Source organism: Phoca vitulina, unplaced genomic scaffold (assembly GCF_004348235.1).
Source record: "Phoca vitulina isolate PV1807 unplaced genomic scaffold, GSC_HSeal_1.0 scaffold1, whole genome shotgun sequence".
NCBI lineage: Eukaryota > Metazoa > Chordata > Mammalia > Carnivora > Phocidae > Phoca > Phoca vitulina.
The window spans coordinates 33613148-33633713 of record NW_022589704.1 but is presented as its reverse complement, the minus strand read 5'-3'; the positions used below and the strand labels follow the sequence as shown (position 1 = coordinate 33633713).

General features: G+C 36.7%; 1 protein-coding gene across 1 annotated transcript in view; it reads right to left on the bottom strand.

Moving 5' to 3' along the window:
• Positions 1-20566, bottom strand: part of C2CD6 (C2 calcium dependent domain containing 6) — a 146095-nt gene that overhangs the window by 71751 nt on the left and 53778 nt on the right. The window contains exons 10-14 of the mRNA XM_032403562.1: positions 10132-10237; positions 8256-8322; positions 5568-5611; positions 4220-4307; positions 3915-4111 (exon numbers count right to left, since the gene is read on the bottom strand). Coding sequence (XP_032259453.1) covers positions 3915-4111; positions 4220-4307; positions 5568-5611; positions 8256-8322; positions 10132-10237 — 502 coding nt within the window. The remainder of the gene's footprint in view (positions 1-3914; positions 4112-4219; positions 4308-5567; positions 5612-8255; positions 8323-10131; positions 10238-20566) is intronic.

The window sequence follows — 20566 nt, the reverse complement described above, 5'->3', positions numbered from 1 at the left end:
GATAAGAGCCTTTTCCTGGGTCCTTGAAGACACTGTTAAGCCACTGAACCAATGACAGAAATCCTGGCCTCATGACTTCATTGATGGGGCTCCAATGGCCTTGCCAGGAAAATGTGGTTTCAAGGTCAAGATCACAAGGGTGTGACTCTAAGATCTCTTGTTCAGATCTCAAAAAGTTTTAAGTTAGTGTTTCACAGACCCATTCAGCTAAACAAAAAATATTCTAAGTATCTTAGGATGACCTGTTAGGTCCTCTCTGCTGGATAGGAGAGCCTCTAAGATTCTTAAGGATATTGTACTACAGCACCTTGGCTCTCAACCAAAGGTAAATAGTGGTCTGTCTTAAAGATATTCAGGAGTGTAACAGTTGGCTAAGATCATAATTTGATATACAGAAACCTACAAAATCTGTAAGATTCATAGCATCTGAGACAGGAACAGAGACAATTTACATGGAAAGAGGTTTTTGAACTCTCAACTTTCTACAGAGAAGACATAGGCTGCAAAGCTACTCAGTTACAAATATAAGCTCTTTCCCGTGGAAAAAGAAGGTAAAGCCAAGCCCCAAGGGCAGAGGCAAGAGCTTCAAAATTATGGCCCACTCACTGCTGTATGCTTCACTTTCCCCTTTTTCCACCTTTGGAATGTAAGTGCCTCCTGTTTTCCTGTTCCTTACTCACCATGTATATAGGACACAGATAATTGGTCTCTTCAATTCACAGGTCTTAAGATTGAAAGGAGCCATACTCAAGAAGCCTCATCCACCTGGATAAATTCTATACTTCAAGCCTAAGCCTGATGTAGTAATAGCATGAGCCAAGGATCTTAGAAGGGGAGTAAGTATAGTTTGCATGTAGGAGGTACATGAATTACTTGTGGGTAGAGATAATTAATGGTTGTTAATCTCCAAATATGGCTCCCAATGAACATCACTTTCTAAGATTCCTGCCCTTATGTAGGCCCCTTCCATACTGAATCAGGGTTGAGCCTGAGACTTGCTTTAACTAACAGAATTCAGTAGAAATGACCCTATGTTTGTTCCAAGCCTAAGTCATAAGAGGACCTGAAGCTTCTGTTTTTGTGTATTACAAGCCCCAAGCTGCCACATAAGAAATTTAGCTGCCCTGCAAGAGAGACCACATGAAGAGGCAGCATGGAGAGGGAAAGGGATAATCCCTAAGGTGATACAGGGGTGGTGGTGGGGAGTGGGAAGAGATACATCAAACCAGATGTTCATGCATCCCAACTGAGCCCAGATTTACAGCTGTCCCCATCAAAGTGTAAGACATGTAAGTGAACCTCATGAGTGTTCCAGCCCAGTCGAGCTCCTAGATGATTATGAGCCTCACCAAAATTAAGTGGAGCAAACAACTTCCCACCTGAGCATAATCAACCCATAGAATCATGAGAGATAATAAAATGGTTATTTTAAGCCACTAAGTTTTGGAGTGGTTTGTTATACAGCAGTAACTCACTTATCAAATGAAACTGAATATTTTGGAAGTTAGACTCAATAGAGAAATTAAAAGGCAAACTACAAACTATGAAAAAGCAATGTCCACAATAGCCAAACTGTGGAAAGAGCCGAGATGCCCTTCAATAGATGAATGGATAAAGAAGATGTGGTCCATATATACAATGGAATATTACTCAGCCATCAGAAGGAATGAATACCCAACTTTTACATCAACATGGACGGAACTGGAGGAGATTATGCTAAGTGAAATAAGTCAAGCAGAGAAAGTCAATTATCATATGGTTTCACTTATTTGTGGAACATAAGGAAGAGCATGGAGGACATTAGGAGAAGGAAGGGAAAAATGAGGGGGGAAATCAGAGGGAGAGATGAACCATGAGAGACTATGGACTCTGAGAAACAAACAGGGTTTTAGAGGGGAGTGGGGTAGGTGGATAGGTTAGCCCAGTGATGGGTATTAAGGAGGGCACGTACTGCATGGAGCACTGGGTGTTATATGAAAACAATGGATCATGGATGACCACATCAAAAACTAATGATGTATTGTATGGTGACTAACATAATAAAATTTAAATAAATAAATAAAGTGGAACTTAATTAAAAAAAAAAAGAAAAGAAAAAGTATGTGCCATGAATATACCAATGGTTAATGTCCTTACAATGAAAAAGAGCTCACTACAAAACCTCAACATCATCACCAAGTCCTCACCAGAAAACAATGGACAAAGGATACGATCTATCTACTACTAGAGACAACCAAAATAACTAATAAGTATGAAAAAGTTCTAATCATTCTTTAAAAGATGATTAATATTCAAATACTATTGGTTAGAAGGTAAAGTGGCAAAATCTTTCTGGAGAGCAAATTTGTCAACATGCCATTTCTATGAATATATGAGGACATAATCATAGGTCCAAATAAATAGTTACGTAAAAGGATGTTAATTTCAAAGCTAATGTCCAACAATATAGAAAATGTTTAAAGGAATTACTAAGTATCTATATTTAAGGATATTCTACACCTTGCAGATTTTTAAGAAAATCAGGTAACATGCTTATAATGTCAAGTTTTGAAAAGCACAATATAAAATTATATATACACACACATAAATAATTTGATCCAAGTTTTTTAAAATAAATGAAAAATATGGTTATATATAAATAACAAAGCTGAAAGGAAAAAAATGGTTAAAATTGCAGTAGGATTATAACTACTTTTATTTGGTCTTTTATGTGTTTATTTTCTAAGTTTTCTATAACTGTATTACTTTCACATTCAGTAAAAATAAGAATGTTATTCTTTATAAGTTACACTGGTTAACCTACTGATCTAGGTATTTAAGAATAATTCCCCAACTAGGAGCACCTGGGCGGCTAGGTCAGTTAAGTGTCTGCCTTCAGCTCAGGTCATGATCCCCGGGGTCCTGGGATCGAGTCCCGCATCCGGCTCCTTGCTCAGCGGGGAGCCTGCTTCTCCCTCTCCCTCTGCCTGCCACTCCCCCACTTGTACACACACTCTATCAAATAAATAATTTAAAAAAAAGAATAATTCCCCAACTAGAGATATTTAATAAAATTATCTTTTAGAATTAGAAAGAGAATTTAGAAATGACCTGATATGATCTACCATTCAACAGATGAGGAAGTAAGTCTAGAGGTTTAGGTTCCCAAACTTGTTGGAAGTATTTAGAGGCAGAAACTTACTTAGAATTCAGATTGTTTACCCACTAACCAGTACACATTTTTACACTGCTTTATGAGCTACCTATAATAGTGATTCAAATAAGAAGTAAAGATCTAAGTAGAATGTCATTTTGAGAAATGCTTTAACCCTTTGAATTTATATTCAAATCATTCTCATTTTAAACTATAAAATTATTTGTAATAAGAATAATCTGTTATTTCCTATAACAGTTTTATTAAAAATTTCCACTGAAATAACTTCCCAAGATTTTAAAATTTTCTTTGAATTTAGATCTTGCTTTTGTTACACTTCCAGCTGAATTTTATACACACCCATGAGACTAGTTTGTACTACAGGTATCTCACATCACTCTGCTTTTCCTTCAAGGGTTTTTTTTTTTCCTCCTTACTTGATGAATCTAAGTAGGGTAGGAAATGTTTAATATACTTAGACACACTTCCCCTTGGAGAATTTGAATGCATTTTCAATTTATTTGTTTTTTTTAAATGAATTATTTTCTTTTCCCTAGTTTTATACTTTTAATATGAGGGCAGCTACCTTTAGTTCAAGGTCTTCCTCTGAATCTTGGCTTTGAGACCTACTTTTTGATTTTGAGTCTGGGGAAACTAAGTTTGTGCTCTTCTTTCTAGCTAAGCTTAGATGGTTGCTTTGCCATCTAAGTTCTGCTGGTGATGAATCTAAGATCCTCCTCTTTATTTTACCTGGATATATATAGCTAGTTTTCAACTTTACCTCTGATGGAGATGAGTCTGTTTTTAAAAGGCTTGGATATCTATCTTTCAATTTTGCTTCTGGTGGAAAGAATATATTTTTCATTTTTCCCTCTGGCACAGCTTTTGATTGGTATTCCTCTAAAGGTGATGTTTTGTTCTCCTCTGTTATTGTCAGGGTAGGAATAACAGGCAGTGGAGTTCGCTTTGTTGATTCATCTATTTGCTTTGTTGACTCATCTGTTTGCTTTGTTGACTCATCTGTTTGCTCCGTTGACTCATCTGTTTGCTTTGTTGACTCATCTGTTTGCTTTGTTGATTCATCACTTTCAGGAGCAACAGCATCTGAATTATCTTGATTTGACTGGTTCAGAGTTGGTAGAGTCATACTTTTCTTATCATCATTATCCGGCAACTAGAAAATATATGAATAAAGCAAACTACCAATTAATCATTACTGACTAGAAAATATTTAAAAATAATAAAATTGGAATTAAAAACCATTATCTGTTATCATAAAAAGTGACCATCAATATCTGTCAATTATTACATTCCTTATTAAAAGAGTTAAACTCTCTATTTGCCTGAAACCATGGACTATAGAATATTATTCATTAAAATGATCACACTGCTTTATTCTTTTTAAAGATTTTATTCATTTATTTGACAGAGAGAGAGAGAGAGAGAGAGCGCACAAGCAGGAGGAGTGGCAGGCAGAGGGAGAGGGAGAAGCAGACTCCCGCTGAGCAGGGAGCCTGACACAGGACTTGATCCCAGGACCCTGGGATCGTGACCTGAGCCAAAGGCAGATGCTTAACCAACTGAGCCACCCAGGCGCCCCAATCATACTGCTTTATAAAGCAGTGGTTCTCATATATTCAGATTTTATAAATCAGCAACATCTTAAAGAAAATTGAGGGGTCCAACATTTTGCTGTTATTATGCTACACCAATATATCATAATAAAGGAAATTTTAGGGATACCTGGGTGGCTCAGTCAGTTGAGTTTCCGACTCTTGATTTCAGCTTAGGTCATGATCATGGAGTCATGGGATTGAGCCCCATGCCAAGCTCTGTGCTCAGCTGGGGGTCTGCTTGAGATTCTCTCTCTCTCTCTCTCTCTCTCGCTCTCTGTCCCTCCCCCCACCATGCACTCAAATGCATGCTCTCTAAAATAAATAAATAAATCTTTTTTAAAAAATAAAAATAAGGGAAATTTTAATAGCAAAATAGCACAAAGAAAATACCATAAAATCAAATAATATTATGTGAATTCTATTTTTTTGCTTCTATTTTAAATACAGATTATAAATCCATAGAGAAAGTAAAGAATGTGGTAAAGTCTGTGGCTTCCATTTCCAAGATTGTTGTGCAGAATTTTATGCTTTTATTTTTACTTGTTGCCCCCTTTTTCTTCATCAACATCTTTTGTCCCCTATCTTTGTATGTATTTTTAAATAGTACCGTTTTATGCTGTAATTTCCCTTTTAAGAGTGTAATTTAACTTAAATAAATAATGTAATTGTATAGATATTGCCACAATAGAAATAACCATAAAAACCTGAATAACTTCTTGGGTGCTTTTTTTTCCATCTATAAATATTTCTCTATTTATAAATGTTTCATCCCCTTATAAAACAGTGACTATTAGAAGTTCTCTTCCAAGTTCCCTTACCTCACTTGGAACAGTTTCAGCTTCCTCCATTATAAAAGGGACATCTGTTAATAAGTTAAAAGAAGTATTTTATTATTATATTACATTATAAAATAATAAACACATTTATACATATGTACACTAATAAAATACTATTTTAATTTTTCTCACCAAGAACAAAGAACAATTTAAATCAAAGGAGCTATTCAAACACAAATACTATTTAGTAAAAACAGGCTGATGAATCTCTGGGAAGATGGGGGAGTGGTAAATTGAAAAAGTGTGGAGATAAAATGAAAACATGCATTAAGTGGTAAGATTTCAGATCCATCAGTGTAAGACATAAAACAGATATACAGTATATTTTTCTACAAGTCAAGAGGAAATAAAATAAATCCAGATGGGCAGTGATAGAGTTGGGATTGGAAAAAAGAGACTGGAATAAAGTTGCATGTAACCAGAGAAAGTAGGACCATTTAAAAGATGCTGACTGAGATGTAGTGAAAAGAAGGGCCATATGCACTCCAATGTTCATAGCAGCAATGTCTGCAATAGCCAAACCATGGAAAGAGCCGAGATGCCCTTCAATAGATGAATGGATAAAGAAGATGTGGTCCATATATACAATGGAATATTACTCAGCCATCAGAAGAGATGAATACCCAACTTTTACATCAACATGGACGGAACTGGAGGAGATTATGCTAAGTGAAATAAGTCAAGCAGAGAAAGTCAATTATCATATGGTTTCACTTATTTGTGGAACATAAGGAAGAGCATGGAGGACATTAGGAGAAGGAAGGGAAAAATGAAGGGGGGGAAACTAGAGGGAGAGATGAATCATGAGAGACTATGGACTCTGAGAAACAAACTGAGGGTGTTAGAGGGGAGGGGGGTAGGTGGATGGGCTAGCCTGGTGATGGGTATTAAGGAGGGCACATACTGCATGTAGCACTGGGTGTTATACAAAACAATGGATCGTGGAACACTACATCAAAAACTAATGATGTATTGTATGGTGACTAACATAACATAATAAAATAAAATTTAAAAAAAAATAAAAGAGGCTGATTGAAACACTTGTAAAATTTTCCTACAAATAGAAAGGTTATATATTTAGCAAGTAGAAAAGGAAAACCTTAAAGGAAGAGAGATGGAATAAAAAATTGAGATACAAAGGAATGTGTTAAGTCTAGTATAACACAAAATTTATTATGGTCATTAGCTGTGTAACTGGTCAGCTTAGCCCATTTTTCTGAGCCTTGGTTTTCTCGTATGTAAAATAAGATTAATAATGGCTTATCTTACAGGTCTGATATTAAGTATATGTAAGATGTGAGCAGCAATATGGTTAAATGCTTAAGCTCTTGGGTCAAATGGACAAGGTTCAAATTTAATCCCTATCAGTTGATGGCTGTGTGACTTCTGACTGGTTACTTTATCTGTCTGATCTTCAGCTTTCTCATCTGTAAAATATGGATAAATAACAGCACCCTCAACTGACTGCTATGAGGACTGATTTATATAATCCAGGTAAAGGCCTGCAATACAGTGGTCAATAAATGTTAGCTGAAGCTATAAGAAGCTATAGGAGTACCAGAAAAACAGAAGTCACTAGACTTGAAACAAACTCTTCAGATAAGAAAAAAAAGAGAAAAAAAAAGTTGGCAACCAACAGTGACTGAGGCGTGTTAACCTCAAATCTTCAACAGTGATACTGAAGACGGAAACTGTGATTCTCCTACACCTGAAAATTGAACATTTCAAGGTAAAGAGTAGGCTAAAGACAGCATAGCTCTGCTAGGCTGGCTGATTCTCAGAGGTTAGGAAATGAATATATCAAAGGCTGAGGTAGCCAGGAAGTAGAAATAGGGGAAGTAGAGAAGTAACTTGTGGTACAAGTCCTGTAACAATAACTCGTTATTCCACACCTGCAGAATCCAAGATTTTACAGATACAGTTTATGCATCTATTTTAACTTACTTTCAATGACTCTTTTAACAGAGATTTTTTTAAAAGACTGCCAAACAATATCTTCCATTATCTTACTGATAATTTGTGAGAAGTTCTCAAATTTAATGCTAATTGAATTTACCACTCCCTCTGTCCTTCTTCCTTTCACACACACACACACACACACACACACACACACACACACCCCTCTACTTAAAAGAGACCAATAGCCCTACAGCTAATGTTTAAGAAAAATACTTTTTCATAGATCATAGTTAAGATTTAACTTTTTTCTTGTCCTTAAATGAGGAAAGGAACATTAAAAACAAAAACAAAAAAAACCACTCTTGGGCACCTGGGTGGTTTTGTTGGTTAAGCATCCAATTCTTGGTTTTGGCTCAGGTCATGATCTCAGGGTTGTGATCAAGCCCCACATCAGGCTCCAAACTCAGCACAAAGTCTGCTTGAGATTCTCTCCCTCTCCCTCTGCCCCATCCCCTACTCATGCACATGCTGTCTCTCTCTCTCTCATATAAATAAAAGCTTAAAAAAAAAAACAACAACTCTTAATTGGGTCAAAGTCTTTTCTTTGGAGTGTTACAAAATAAATACTATATACTAAGACTATGAGATGCATATTTATTTCCAACAAAAAATAAAATCCACTTAAAGCAAATTACTAATTCTTTTTGTGATACAACTACCCTCTTTTTAATTATCTTAATAATAAACACAAATGTCAATTAGTTTCTTAACCTGATGTTTCAAAAACTTCAGACTGCTCTTCATGTAGGCTTTTTAGTAACTGCTTGGTATCAATTTCCTAGAAACAAGAAAAAAAAGAGAGAGATATTGGAGAAATGTTTAGCGAGCCAATCTGCCTTTATAACTTCTTTTATTACCCCCTTTAAAATTTATGGAAGAATATGGATTTATGAGAAAAACCATCCAAACAACACTATTTTAAAGAGAAGCATACCCTGGCTAGGAGTTAATGTTCCAGAGAGAAGCTATCCAAGAATTGATAGGGTATTTGAGTGACAAATGTATAAGAGAAAAAGATTATGAGATAAATGACATAATATTGTAACTTCAAGGAATAAAAGAGGATACCCCAAGAAAACCGATTACTTTTTTATTGGAAAACATTATGACCTATGAGTTGCAAAGGGATGTGGATCTTTAAAAAAATTCCAAGAGGAATTATAAGGTAGAGTGATCACTGACTCTTATAAAATACTGATCTTTTAATAAGAACCCAAAGTCCATAGTTCCTTTAATGAAGAGCCCCTCAAATTTTCCCTAAAATACTAATTCTGTATAAGTGTTAATTAATTTATCCTAAGGCAGTACCACTATGCCAAATTATAATGAGGCATTGAAAAACATTAATATATCAGTATGTTATGACTACCATTTCAAGGCTGTGATCTTAGTAATGTTTTATTAATTCACTGAAACCCCTATGAATCCCTACCGCCAGGTGAAAATGTAGAGGTCCGATTGTATTTCTATATATTAAACCTTACTTATATATCTGATAAAGGTCTAGTATTCAAAATATAAAGAACTCTTACAACTAAACAATAAAAAAACAAGTAACCCAATTTAAAAACAAAAACAAAAACAAAGGACTTGAATAAACATTTATCCAAAGAAGATATACAAATGGCCAGTAAGCACATGAAAAGATGTTCACCTCATTGGTTATCAGGGAAATGTAAATCAAAACCATAATGAGATACCACTTCAAACCCATTAAGATGGCTATAATTGAAACAAACATAAAAGGAAAATAACAAGTGGTGGAGAAGATACGGAACCTTCATACATTGCTGGTTAGATGTAAAATTGTGCAGCCACTATGGAAAACAGTTTGATAGTTCCTGAAAAAGTTAAAGAGGGAACTACTGTATGATCCAACAATCCTACTCCTAGGTATATACCCAAGAGAATTACAAACATATGCTCACATAAAAACCTGCATATGAATGTTCACAGCATTATTCATGATAGCTAAAAAGTTGAAACAACCCAAATGTCCACCAACTGATGAGGATAAACAAAACGTGGTACATATCCATATAGTGGAATATTATTTGGCAGTAAAAAGAAACAAAGTATTGATACATGCTACAATGGGGATGAACCCTGAAAACCCTATGATAAGTGAAAGAAGCAAGTCACAAAGAACCGTATATTGTATGATTCCACTCAAATGGAATGTTTAGAATAAACAAATCTATAGAAACAGAAAGTAGACTAGTTATTGTCTAGAGAACGGGAGTTCTGGGAGGTTTGGTTAAGGGGTAGGAGTTTCTTTTGGGGCTAATGAGAATATCTGAAAATTGATCGTAGCAATGGACATACAACTCTGTGAATATACTAAAGACCACTGAATTGTATACTTTGAATAGGTGAATTATGTCTTAAAGCTGTTAAAAAACTAAACCTTACAAATTATTAGTCAATATTTATCAAATGTCACATTAGCAAAATAGGAAAGTACATGAGCCATGAACAGCATTTTATATATCAAGAATAAGCAATATCTTATCATCACTTTTATTATAATCTTTTTAAAAGAAAAAGTATTAGAAGTTATATATGGAGAATGTATTATGTTAATTACCTTATGTTCGCTATGGGCCAATTTTGGGGTAAGAACTCCTTCTAAATAGCTAGCTTTTTCAATCCATGTATTCAGATTTCTATATTCTTTTTTCATTTTTTCCAGTCTAAAGAAAGAAATGAGTTACACATTTAAAAAGTGACAGAAGAACATATATGGTATGATTCACAAGAGAATACATTCAATATGATCCACTTATAAAATTTTCTAAGAGAGGCAAACCAGCAATATATTGTTTAAGGACACAAAGGAAAAGGAATGATTCCAACAAAAGTCAGGGCAGTAGGAGGGGGAGGAGCAAGATGGCAGAGGAGTAGGAGACCTAAATTTTGTCTGGTCCCAGGAATTCAGCTAGATAGGGATCAAATCATTCTGAACACCTACAAACTCAACAGGAGATCCAAGAAAAGAATAGCAACAACTCTCTGAACAGAAAAGCAACCACTTGCTGGAAGGTAGGACATGTGAAGTGAATCCGAGGTGATATTCGGGAAGATAGACAGCGGGGGAGGGGGCCTCCATCAGCCACTACTGGCAAGTGATAGAGCAGCGGAGCACAAAATCGGAAATTTTAGAAGTTGGCTCCGCTGAGGGGCGTTGCTCCAGTGGCTAAGCAGGGGGTGGAACCCTCACTGGGACAGTGTGGTCTCAGGACCCTCGGGGTCACAGGAAGACCAGGGGTGCCTGAGTGCGGCAGAGCTCCCAGGTATCGGAGCGGGGAAGCTGGCTGCAGGAGACAGAGCCAAGGAGTGGACTCTCAGCTCGGGATTGCCATAAACCGTAATCCGCGGCACAGTCGGGCCACTGCTCTTCCAGCAGGGACCCAACAAGCGGCAGATCCGGGGAGACTCCCCTTCCTCCCCCGGGAGGAGTGGCGCGGGAGTGCACTTCAGGGATCTGCTGGGTTTGGAGACTCCACACGGGGTCGTGTGCCAGAGACAGAAATGCTCAGTCACAGGTCAGGTGAGCACGGAGTGTGGCTGGAGACCGGGGAGACGGGAATGATTGCTTTTCTCTGGGGGCTGAGGAGTGGGGCCCCAAGTTCTCGGCTCCTCTGGGGCGGAGATTGGGAGGCCGCCATTTTCACTCTCCTCTCCAAAGCCAAACAGAAAGCTTGCAGGGAACAAAAGCTCCCGAGAGCAAACCCGAGCAGATTACTTAGCCCGACTCCTGGCAGGGGCGGGGCAATTCCACCTCTGGCAAAGACATTTGAGAACCACAGCAACAGGCCCCTCCCCCAGAAGATCAGCAAGAACAGCCAGCCAAGAACAAGTTTACCGATCAATGAGAACGGCAGAACTCCAGCGCTAGGGGAATACTACACATAGAATTCATGGCTTTTTCCCCATGATTCTTTAGTCTTTCAAAGTTAATTTTTTTAATTTTCTTTTTGTTTTTTTTTTAATTTTTCTTTTTCCCCTTTTTGAACCAACATCTTATCAATCCCTCTTTTAAAAATCTTTTTTATTTTTCATTTTTAGAGTCATATTCTATCCCTTCATTGTAGTTAACCTTATTTTTGGTATATTTATAAGTTGTTCTCTCTTTAAAATTTTGGGATACAGTTTCAAAATATACCCTAAATGTCTAGTGTATGGCTTTGTTCTAGTCTCCTGCCTGATCACATTCTCTCCCTTTTTTTTTAAATTTCTCTTTTCTTTTTTCAACCAACTTCTTATCAATTCCTTTTATAAAATCTTTTATAATTTTCATCTTTACAGTCCTATTCCATCCCTTCATCATATTTACCCTTATTTTTGTACATATACAAGTTTTTATTTCTTTAAAATTTTGGGAGGCACTTTCTTCTAACAGACCAAAATACACCCAAAATCTAGTGTGTGGCACTGATCTATGCACCAGCCTGATCATATCTGACCACATTCTTTTTTTTTTTTTCTTTTTTCTTTCTTTCCCTTTCTTTCCCCCCGGTTTCACGTCTCTTCTGATTTGTTTAGTGTATATTGTTCTGGGGTCATTGTTACCCTGTTAGCATTTTGTTCTCTCATTCATCTATTCTCCTCTGGACAAAATGACAAGATGGAAAAACTCAGCTCAAAAAAAAAAAAAAAGAACAAGAGGCAGTACTGACTGCCAGGCACCTAATCAATACGGAATTAGTAAGATGTTGGAATCAGAGTTCAGAATGATGATTATGAAGATACTGGCTGGCTTGAAAAAAAGCATGGAAGATGCTAGAGAAACACTTTCTGGAGAAATAAAAGAACTACAATCTAACCAAGTCAAAACCAAAAAGGCTATTAATGAGATGCAATCAAAATGGAGGCTCTAATTGCTAGGATAAATGAGGCAGAAGAGAAAATTAGTGATATAGAAGACCAAATGATGGAGAATAAAGAAGCTGAGAAAAAGAGAGATAAACAACTACTGGATCACAAGGGCAGAATCTGAGAGATAAGCGATACCGTAAGATGAAACAATATTAGAATAATTGAGATCCCAGAAGAAGAAGAAAGAGAGAGGGAGCAGAAGGTATATTGGAGCAAATTATAGCAGAGAACTTCCCTAATTTGGGGAAGGAAACAGGCATCAAAATCCAGGAGGCACAGAGGACCCCCCTCAAAATTAATAAAAATAGGTCAACACCCTGCCATCTAATAGTAAAACTTACAAGTCTCAGAGACAAAGAGAAAATTCTGAAAGCAGCTTGGGACAAGAGGTCTGTAACCTACAATGGTAGAAACATTAGATTGGCAACAGACCTATCCACAGAGACCTGGCAGGCCAGAAAGGACTGGCAGGATATATTCAGAGCACTAAATGAGAAAAATATGCAACCAAGAATACTATATCCAGCTAGGCTGTCATTGAAAATAGAAGGAGAGATAAAAAGTTTCCAGGACAAATAAAAACTAAAAGAATTTGCAAACACAAAACCAGCCCTACAAGAAATATTGAAAGGGGTCCTCTAAGCAAAGAGAGAGCCTAAAAGTAACATGGACCAGAAAGGAACAGAGACAATATACAGTAACAGTCACCTTACAGGCAATACAATGGCACTAAATTCATATCTTTCAATAGTTACCCTGAATGTAAATGGGCTAAATGCCCCAATCAAAAGACACAGGCTATCAGACTGGATTAAAAAACAAGACCCATCGATATGCTGTCTGCAAGAGACTCATTTTAGACCCAAAGACACCTCCAGATTGAAAGTGAGGGGGTGGAAAACCATTTACCATGCTAATGGACATCAAAAGAAAGCTGGGGTGGCAATCCTTATATCAGACAAATTAGATTTTAAACCAAAGACTATAATAAGAGATGAGGAAGGACACTATATCCTACTTAAAGGGTCTATCCAACAAGAAGATCTAACAAGTATAAATATCTATGCCCCTAACATGGGAGCAGCCAATTATATAAGCCAATTAATAACAAAATCAAAGAAACACATCGACAACAATAAAATAATAGTAGGGGACTTTAACACCCCCCTCACTGAAATGGACAGATCATCTAAGCAAAAGATCAACAAGGAAATAAAGACTTTAAATGACACACTGGGCCAAATGGACTTCACAGATATATTCAGAACATTCCATCCCAAAGCAACAGAATACACATTCTTCTCTAGTGCCCATGGAACATTCTCCAGAATAGATCACATCCTAGGTCACAAATCAGGTCTCAGCCGGTACCAAAAGATTGGGATTATTCCCTGCATATTGTCAGACCACAGTGCTTTGAAACTAGAACTCAATCACAAGAAGAAAGTCAGAAAGAACTCAAATACATGGAGGCTAAAGAGCATCCTACTAAAGAATAAATGGGTCAACCAGGAAATTAAAGAAGAATTTAAAAAAATCATGGAAACCAATGAAAATGAAAACACAACTGTTCAAAATCTTTGGGATACAGCAAAGGCAGTCCTAAGAGAAAAGTATATAGCAATACAAGCCTTTCTCAAGAAACAAGAAAGGTCTCAAATACACAACCTAACCCTACACCTAAAGGAGCTGGAGAAAAAACAGCAAATAAAGCCTAAATCCAGCAGGAGAAGAGAAATAATAAAGATCAGAGCAGAAATCAATGAAAGAGAAACCAAAAGAACAGCAGAACAGATCAACGAAACTAGGAGCTAGTTCTTTGAAAGACTTTGAAAGTTCTTTGGGCCAGCGTTATCAAAAAGAAAAGTTGACCCAAATAAATAAAATCATGAATGAAAGAGGAGAGATCACAACCAACACCAAAGAAATACAAACAATTATAAGAACATATTATGAGCAACTATATGCCAGCAAATTAGATAATCTGGAAGAAATGGATGCATTCCTAGAGATGTACAAACTACCAAAACTGAACCAGGAAGAAATAGAAAACCTGAACAGACCTATAACCCCTAAGGAAATTGAAGCAGTAATCAAAAATCTCCCAAAAAACCAAGAGCCTAGGGCCAGATGGCTTCCCATGGGAATTCTACCAAACATTTAAAGAAGAATTAATACCTATTCTTCTGAAACTGTTCCAAAAAATAGAAATGGAAGGAAAACTTCCAAACTCATTTTATGAGGCCACCATTACCTTGATCCCAAAATCAGACAAAGACCCCATCAAAAAGGAGAATTACAGACAAATATCCCTGATGAACATGGATGCAAAAATTCTCACCAAAATACTAGCCAATAGGATCCAACAGTACATTAAAAGGAGTATTCACCAAGTGGGATTTATTCCTGGACTGAAGGTTGGTTCAACATCCGCAAATCAATCAATGTGATACAATGTATTAATAAAAGAAAGAACAAGAACCATATGATCCTCTCAGTAGATGCAGAAAAAGCATTTGACAAAATACAGCATCCTTTCTTGATCAAAACTCTTCAGAGTGTAGGGATAGAAGGTATGTACCTCAATATCATAAAAGCCATCTATGAAAAACCCACAGTAAATATCATTCTCAATGGGGAAAAACTGAGAGCTTTCCCCCTAAGGTCAGGAATATGGCAGGGATGTCCACTATCACCACTGCTATTCAACATAGTACTAGAAGTCCTAGCCACAGCAATCAGACAACAAAAAGAAATCAAAGGCATCCAAATCGGCAAAGAAGAAGTCAAACTCTCACTCTTTGCAGATGATATGATACTTTATGTAGAAAACCCAAAGACTCCATCCCAAAACTGCTAGAACTCATACAGGAATTCAGTAAAGTGGCAGGATATAAAATCAATGCACAGAAATCAGTTGCATTCCTATACACCAACAACAAGACAGAAGAAAGAGAAATTAAGGAGTCGATCCCATTTACAATTGCACCCAAAACCATAAGATACCTAGGAATAAATCTAACCCAAGAGGCAAAGAATCTGTACTCAGAAAACTATAAAATACTCATGAAAGAAACTGAGAAAGACACAAAGAAATGGAAAAACGTTCCATGCTCATGGATTGGAAGAACAAATGTTGTGAAGATGTCAATGCTACCTAGAGCAATCTACACATTTAATGTAATCCCTATCAAAATACCATCAACTTTTTTCAAAGAAATGGAACAAATAATCCTAAAATTTATATGGAACCAGAAAAGACCCCGAATAGCCAGAGGAATGTTGAAAAAGAAAAGTAAAGCTGGTGGCAACACAATTCCGGACTTCAAGCTCTATTACAAAGCTGTAATCATCAAGACAGTATGTTACTGGCACAAAAACAGACACACAGATCAATGGAACAGAACAGAGAGTCCAGAAATGGACCCTCAACTCTATGGTCAACTAATCTTTGACAAAGCAGGAAAGAATGTCCAATGGAAAAAAGACAGTCTCTTCAATAAATAGTTGGGAAAATTGGACAGCCACATGCAGAAGAATGAAACTTTACCATTTCCTTACACCACATACAAAAATAGACTCAAAATGGATGAAAGACCTAAATGTGAGGCAGGAGTCCATCAAAATCCTAGAGAACACAGGCAGCAACCTCTTTGTCCTCAGCCGCAGCAACTTCTTCCTAGAAACATCACCAAAGGCAAGGAAAGTAAGGGCAAAAATGAACTATTGGGACTTCATCAAGATAAAAACCTTTTGCACAGCAAAGGAAACAGTCAACAAAACCAAAAGACAACCGACAGAATGGGAGAAGATATTTCCAAATGACATATCAGATAAAGGGCTAGTATCCAAAATCTATAAAGAACTTTTCAAACTCAACACCCAAAGAACAACTAATCCAATCAAGAAATGGGCAGAAGACATGAACAGACATTTTTCCAAAGAAGACATCCAAATGGCCAACAGACACATGAAAAAGTGTTCAACATCACTTGGCATCAGGGAAATCCAAATCAAAACCTCAATGAGATACCACCTCACACCAGTCACAATGGCTAAAATTAACAAGTCAGGAAAGGGCAGATGTTGGCAAGGATGCGGAGAAAGGGGAACCCTCCTACACTGTTGGTGGGAATGCAAGCTGGTGCAGCCACTCTGGAAAACAGTATGGAGGTTCCTCAAAAAGTTGAGAATAGAGCTACCCTACAACCCAACAATTGCACTACTGGGCATTTACCCCAAAGATACAAATGTAGTGATCTGAAGGGGTATGTGTACCCCAATGTTTATAGCAGCAATGTAGCCAAACTATGGAAAGAGCCAAGATGTCCATCAACAGATGAATGGATAAAGAAGATGTGGTATATATATACAATGGAATATTATGCAGCCATCAAAAAAAAAATCTTGCCATTTGCAATGACGTGGATGGAACTAGAGGGTATTATGCTAAGCGAAATAAGTCAATCAGAGAAAGATATGTATCATATGATCTCACTGATATGAGGAATTCTTAATCTCAGGAAACAAACTGAGGGTTGCTAGAGTGGTGGGGGGTGGGAGGGATCGGGTGGCTGGGTGACAGACATTGGGGAGGGTGAGCGCTGTGAACTGTGTAAGACTGATGGATCACAGACCCATACCTCTGAAACAAATAATACATTATATGTTGTTAAAAAAAAAAGAAGAAGATAGTAGGAAGGGAAAAATGAAGGGGGGAAATCGGAAGGGGAGATGAACCATGAGAGACTATGGACTCTTAGAAACTGAGGGTTCTAGAGAGGAGGGGTGGGGGGATGGGTTAGCCTGGTGATGGGTATTAAAGAGGGCACGTATTGAATGGAGCACTGGGTGTTATATGCCCACAATGAATCATGGAACACTACATCAAAAACTAATGATGTAATGTATGGTGATTAACATAACATAATAAAGTAAAATTAAAAAAACAAAAAACAAAAAACATCAGGGCAGTGGTTACCTAAGGATGGGTTGGGGAAAAGAAGGACTCTCATAAGGGCACACAAAGCACATTTTTGATATTGATGATGTTCTATTTCTTTTTTAAGTTTTTATTTAAATTCCAGTTAAGATACAGTGTAATAATAGTTTCAGGTGTACAATTTAGTGATTCAACACTTCCATACAACACCCAGTGCTCATCACAAGTGCCCCCTTAATCCCCATCACTTATTTAATGCTCCCCCCCCTCCAACTCCAGCTCCCTTCTGCTAACCATCAGTTTGTTCTTTCCAGTTAAGAAGATGTTTCTTGGTTTGTCTTTTTCCCCCATATGATCATTTCTTAAATTCCACATATGAGTGAGATCATATGGTATTTGTCTTTCTCTGATTGATTTATTTTGCTTACCATAATACTCTCTAGCTCCATCCATGTTGTTGCAAATGGCAAGATTTTTTTATTCATTCATCAGTCAATGGACTTTTGGGCTCTTTCCAGAATTTCTATTGCTAATAATGCTGCTATAAACATTGGGGTGCATGTATCCCTTTGAATTAATATTTTTGTAATCTTTGGGTAAATACCTAGTAGTGCAATTGCTGGATCATAGGGTAGTTCTACTTTTAACTTTTTGAGGAAACTCCATACTGTTTTCCAAAATGGCTGTACTAGTTTGCATTCCCATCAACAGTGTAAGCAAATTGCCCTTTATTCCACAACCTTGCCAACACCTATTGTTTCTTGTGTTGTTAATTTTAGCCATTCTGACAAATGGGAAGTGATATCTCATTGTAGTTTTGATTTGTATTTTCCTGATGATGAGTGATGTTGAGCATTTTTTCATGTCTATTAGCCATCTGTATGTCTTCTTTGGAAGAGTGTCTATTCAGGTCTTCTGCCCATTTCTTAACTGGATTATTTGGTTTTGGGGTGTTGAGTCCGGTAAGTTCTTTATAGATTTTGGATACTAACCCTTTATCAGATATATGTCATTTGTAAATATCTTCTCCCATTCAGTAGGTGGCCTTTTAGTTTTGTTGACTCCTTCCTTCACTGCACAGAAGGTTTTTATTTTGATGAAGTCCCAATAGTTTATTTTTGCATTTGTTTCCCTTGCATCAGGAGACATACCTAGTAAGAAGTTGGTATGACCAATGTAATAGAGGTTACTGCCTCTATTCTCCTCTAGGATTTTAATGGATCCTGTCTCACATTTAGGCTTCTAATCCATTTTGAATTTATTTTTGTGTATAGTTTTTTTTTTTTTAAGATTTTATTTATTTGACAGAGAGAGACACAGTGAGAGAGGGAACACAAGCAGGGGGAGTGGGAGAGGGAGAAGCAGGCTTCCCGCCAAGCAGGGAGCCCAATGCGGGGCTCAATCCCAGGACCCTGGGATCATGACCTGAGCCGAAGGCAGACACTTAACGACTGAGCCACCCAGGCGCCCAATTTTTGTGTATAGTTTTAAGAAAATGATCCCATTTCATTCTTTTGCATGTTGCTGTCCAATTTTCCCAACGCAATTTGTTGAAGAGACTGTCTTTTTTCCATTGGATATTCTTTCCTGCTTTGTCAAAGATTAATTGACCATATAGTTGTAGGTTCATCTCAGGGCTCTCTATTCTGTTCCATTGATCTATGTGTCTGTTTTTGTGCCAGTACCATACTGTCTTGATCACTACCACTTTGTAAGATAACTTCAAGTCTAGAATCGTGATGCCTCCAACTCTGCTTTTCTTTTTGAAGGTTGCTTTGGCTATTTGGGGTCTTTTGTGGTTCCATACAAATTTGAGGACTGTTCATTCCAGCTCTGTGAAAAATGCTGTTAGTATTTTATAGGGATTGCATTAAATGTGTAGATTGCTTTGGGTAGCATAGACATTTTAACAATATTCATTCTTCTGATCCATGAGCATGGAATGTTTTTCAATTTCTTTGTTTCATCTTCATTTTCTTTCATCAGTGTTTTATAGTTTTCATGGAGTACAGATCTTTTACCTCTTTGGTTAGGTTTATTCCTAAGTATCTCATGGTTTCTGGTGCAATTGTAAATGGGATTGATTTCTTGATGTCTTTTTCTGCTGCTTCATTATTGGTGTATGGAATGCAACAGATTTCTGTATATTGATTTTTGCATCCTGCTAATTTACTGAATTCATGTATCAATTCTAACAATTTTTGGTGGAGTCTTTTGGATATTCTATATAAAGCATCATGTCATCTGCAAACAGTGATAGTTTTACTTCTTCCTTGTCAACTTGGATGCCTTTATTTCTTTTCATTGTGTGACTGCTATGGCTAGGACTCCAATATGGTGATGTATTTCTTTCTTTTCTTTTATTTTTTGAAAGATTTTGTTTGTTTGTTTGTTTGTTTAAGAGAGCATGCAAGTGGGGGAAGGGGCAGAGGGAGAGGGAGAGAATCTCAAGCAGACTCCATGCTGAGCATGGAGCCCTTTGCAGGGCTCAATCTCAAGACTCTAAGATCACGACTCGAGCCAAAATCAAGAGTCAGAAGCTTAACCAACTGAGCCACCCAGGTGCCCCGATGTTGTATTTCTTAACCTGAATCATAAATATCTAGGCATCAGTCTTATTATTTTTATTTAAGCTATACATACATGTTTTAGAAGTTATTCAATATATATTGGTTATATATTGAATATATACATATTCACTTATATATTCATATTTTATAAATTACCTAATATATTCATGATATTTTCCGCAACAGAAAAAAGAAAAAGTAGGAATTTAGCTTCTAATCCAAGAAATTTCAAAAGGCTTTGGTCGTCTAAAGATGTAACTGACAAGAATTAAATAGAAAAGAGGGAATGTTTCCCAATTTATTTCATGAGGACACTATTACCTCGATGATAAGCCCTAAGAAGGAAATTATTAAAAAAGGAAAATTAGTCTAATCTATTCATCAACATAGATGCAAATGTTAAAAATATAATTTTAATACAAAAAATCCAGTAGTATAGAAAAAAGATAATATATCATAAACAAGTTAGATTTATCCCAGGTATACAAGGATATTTTGACAAACATTAGAAAACATAAATACAATTTAACTGATTAAAAGAGAAAAAACATTTGGCAAAATCCAACATCCATTTATGATTTTAAAGAAACCTAGAAAACTAGGAACAAAGTAGAATAATTTACTTAACCTGG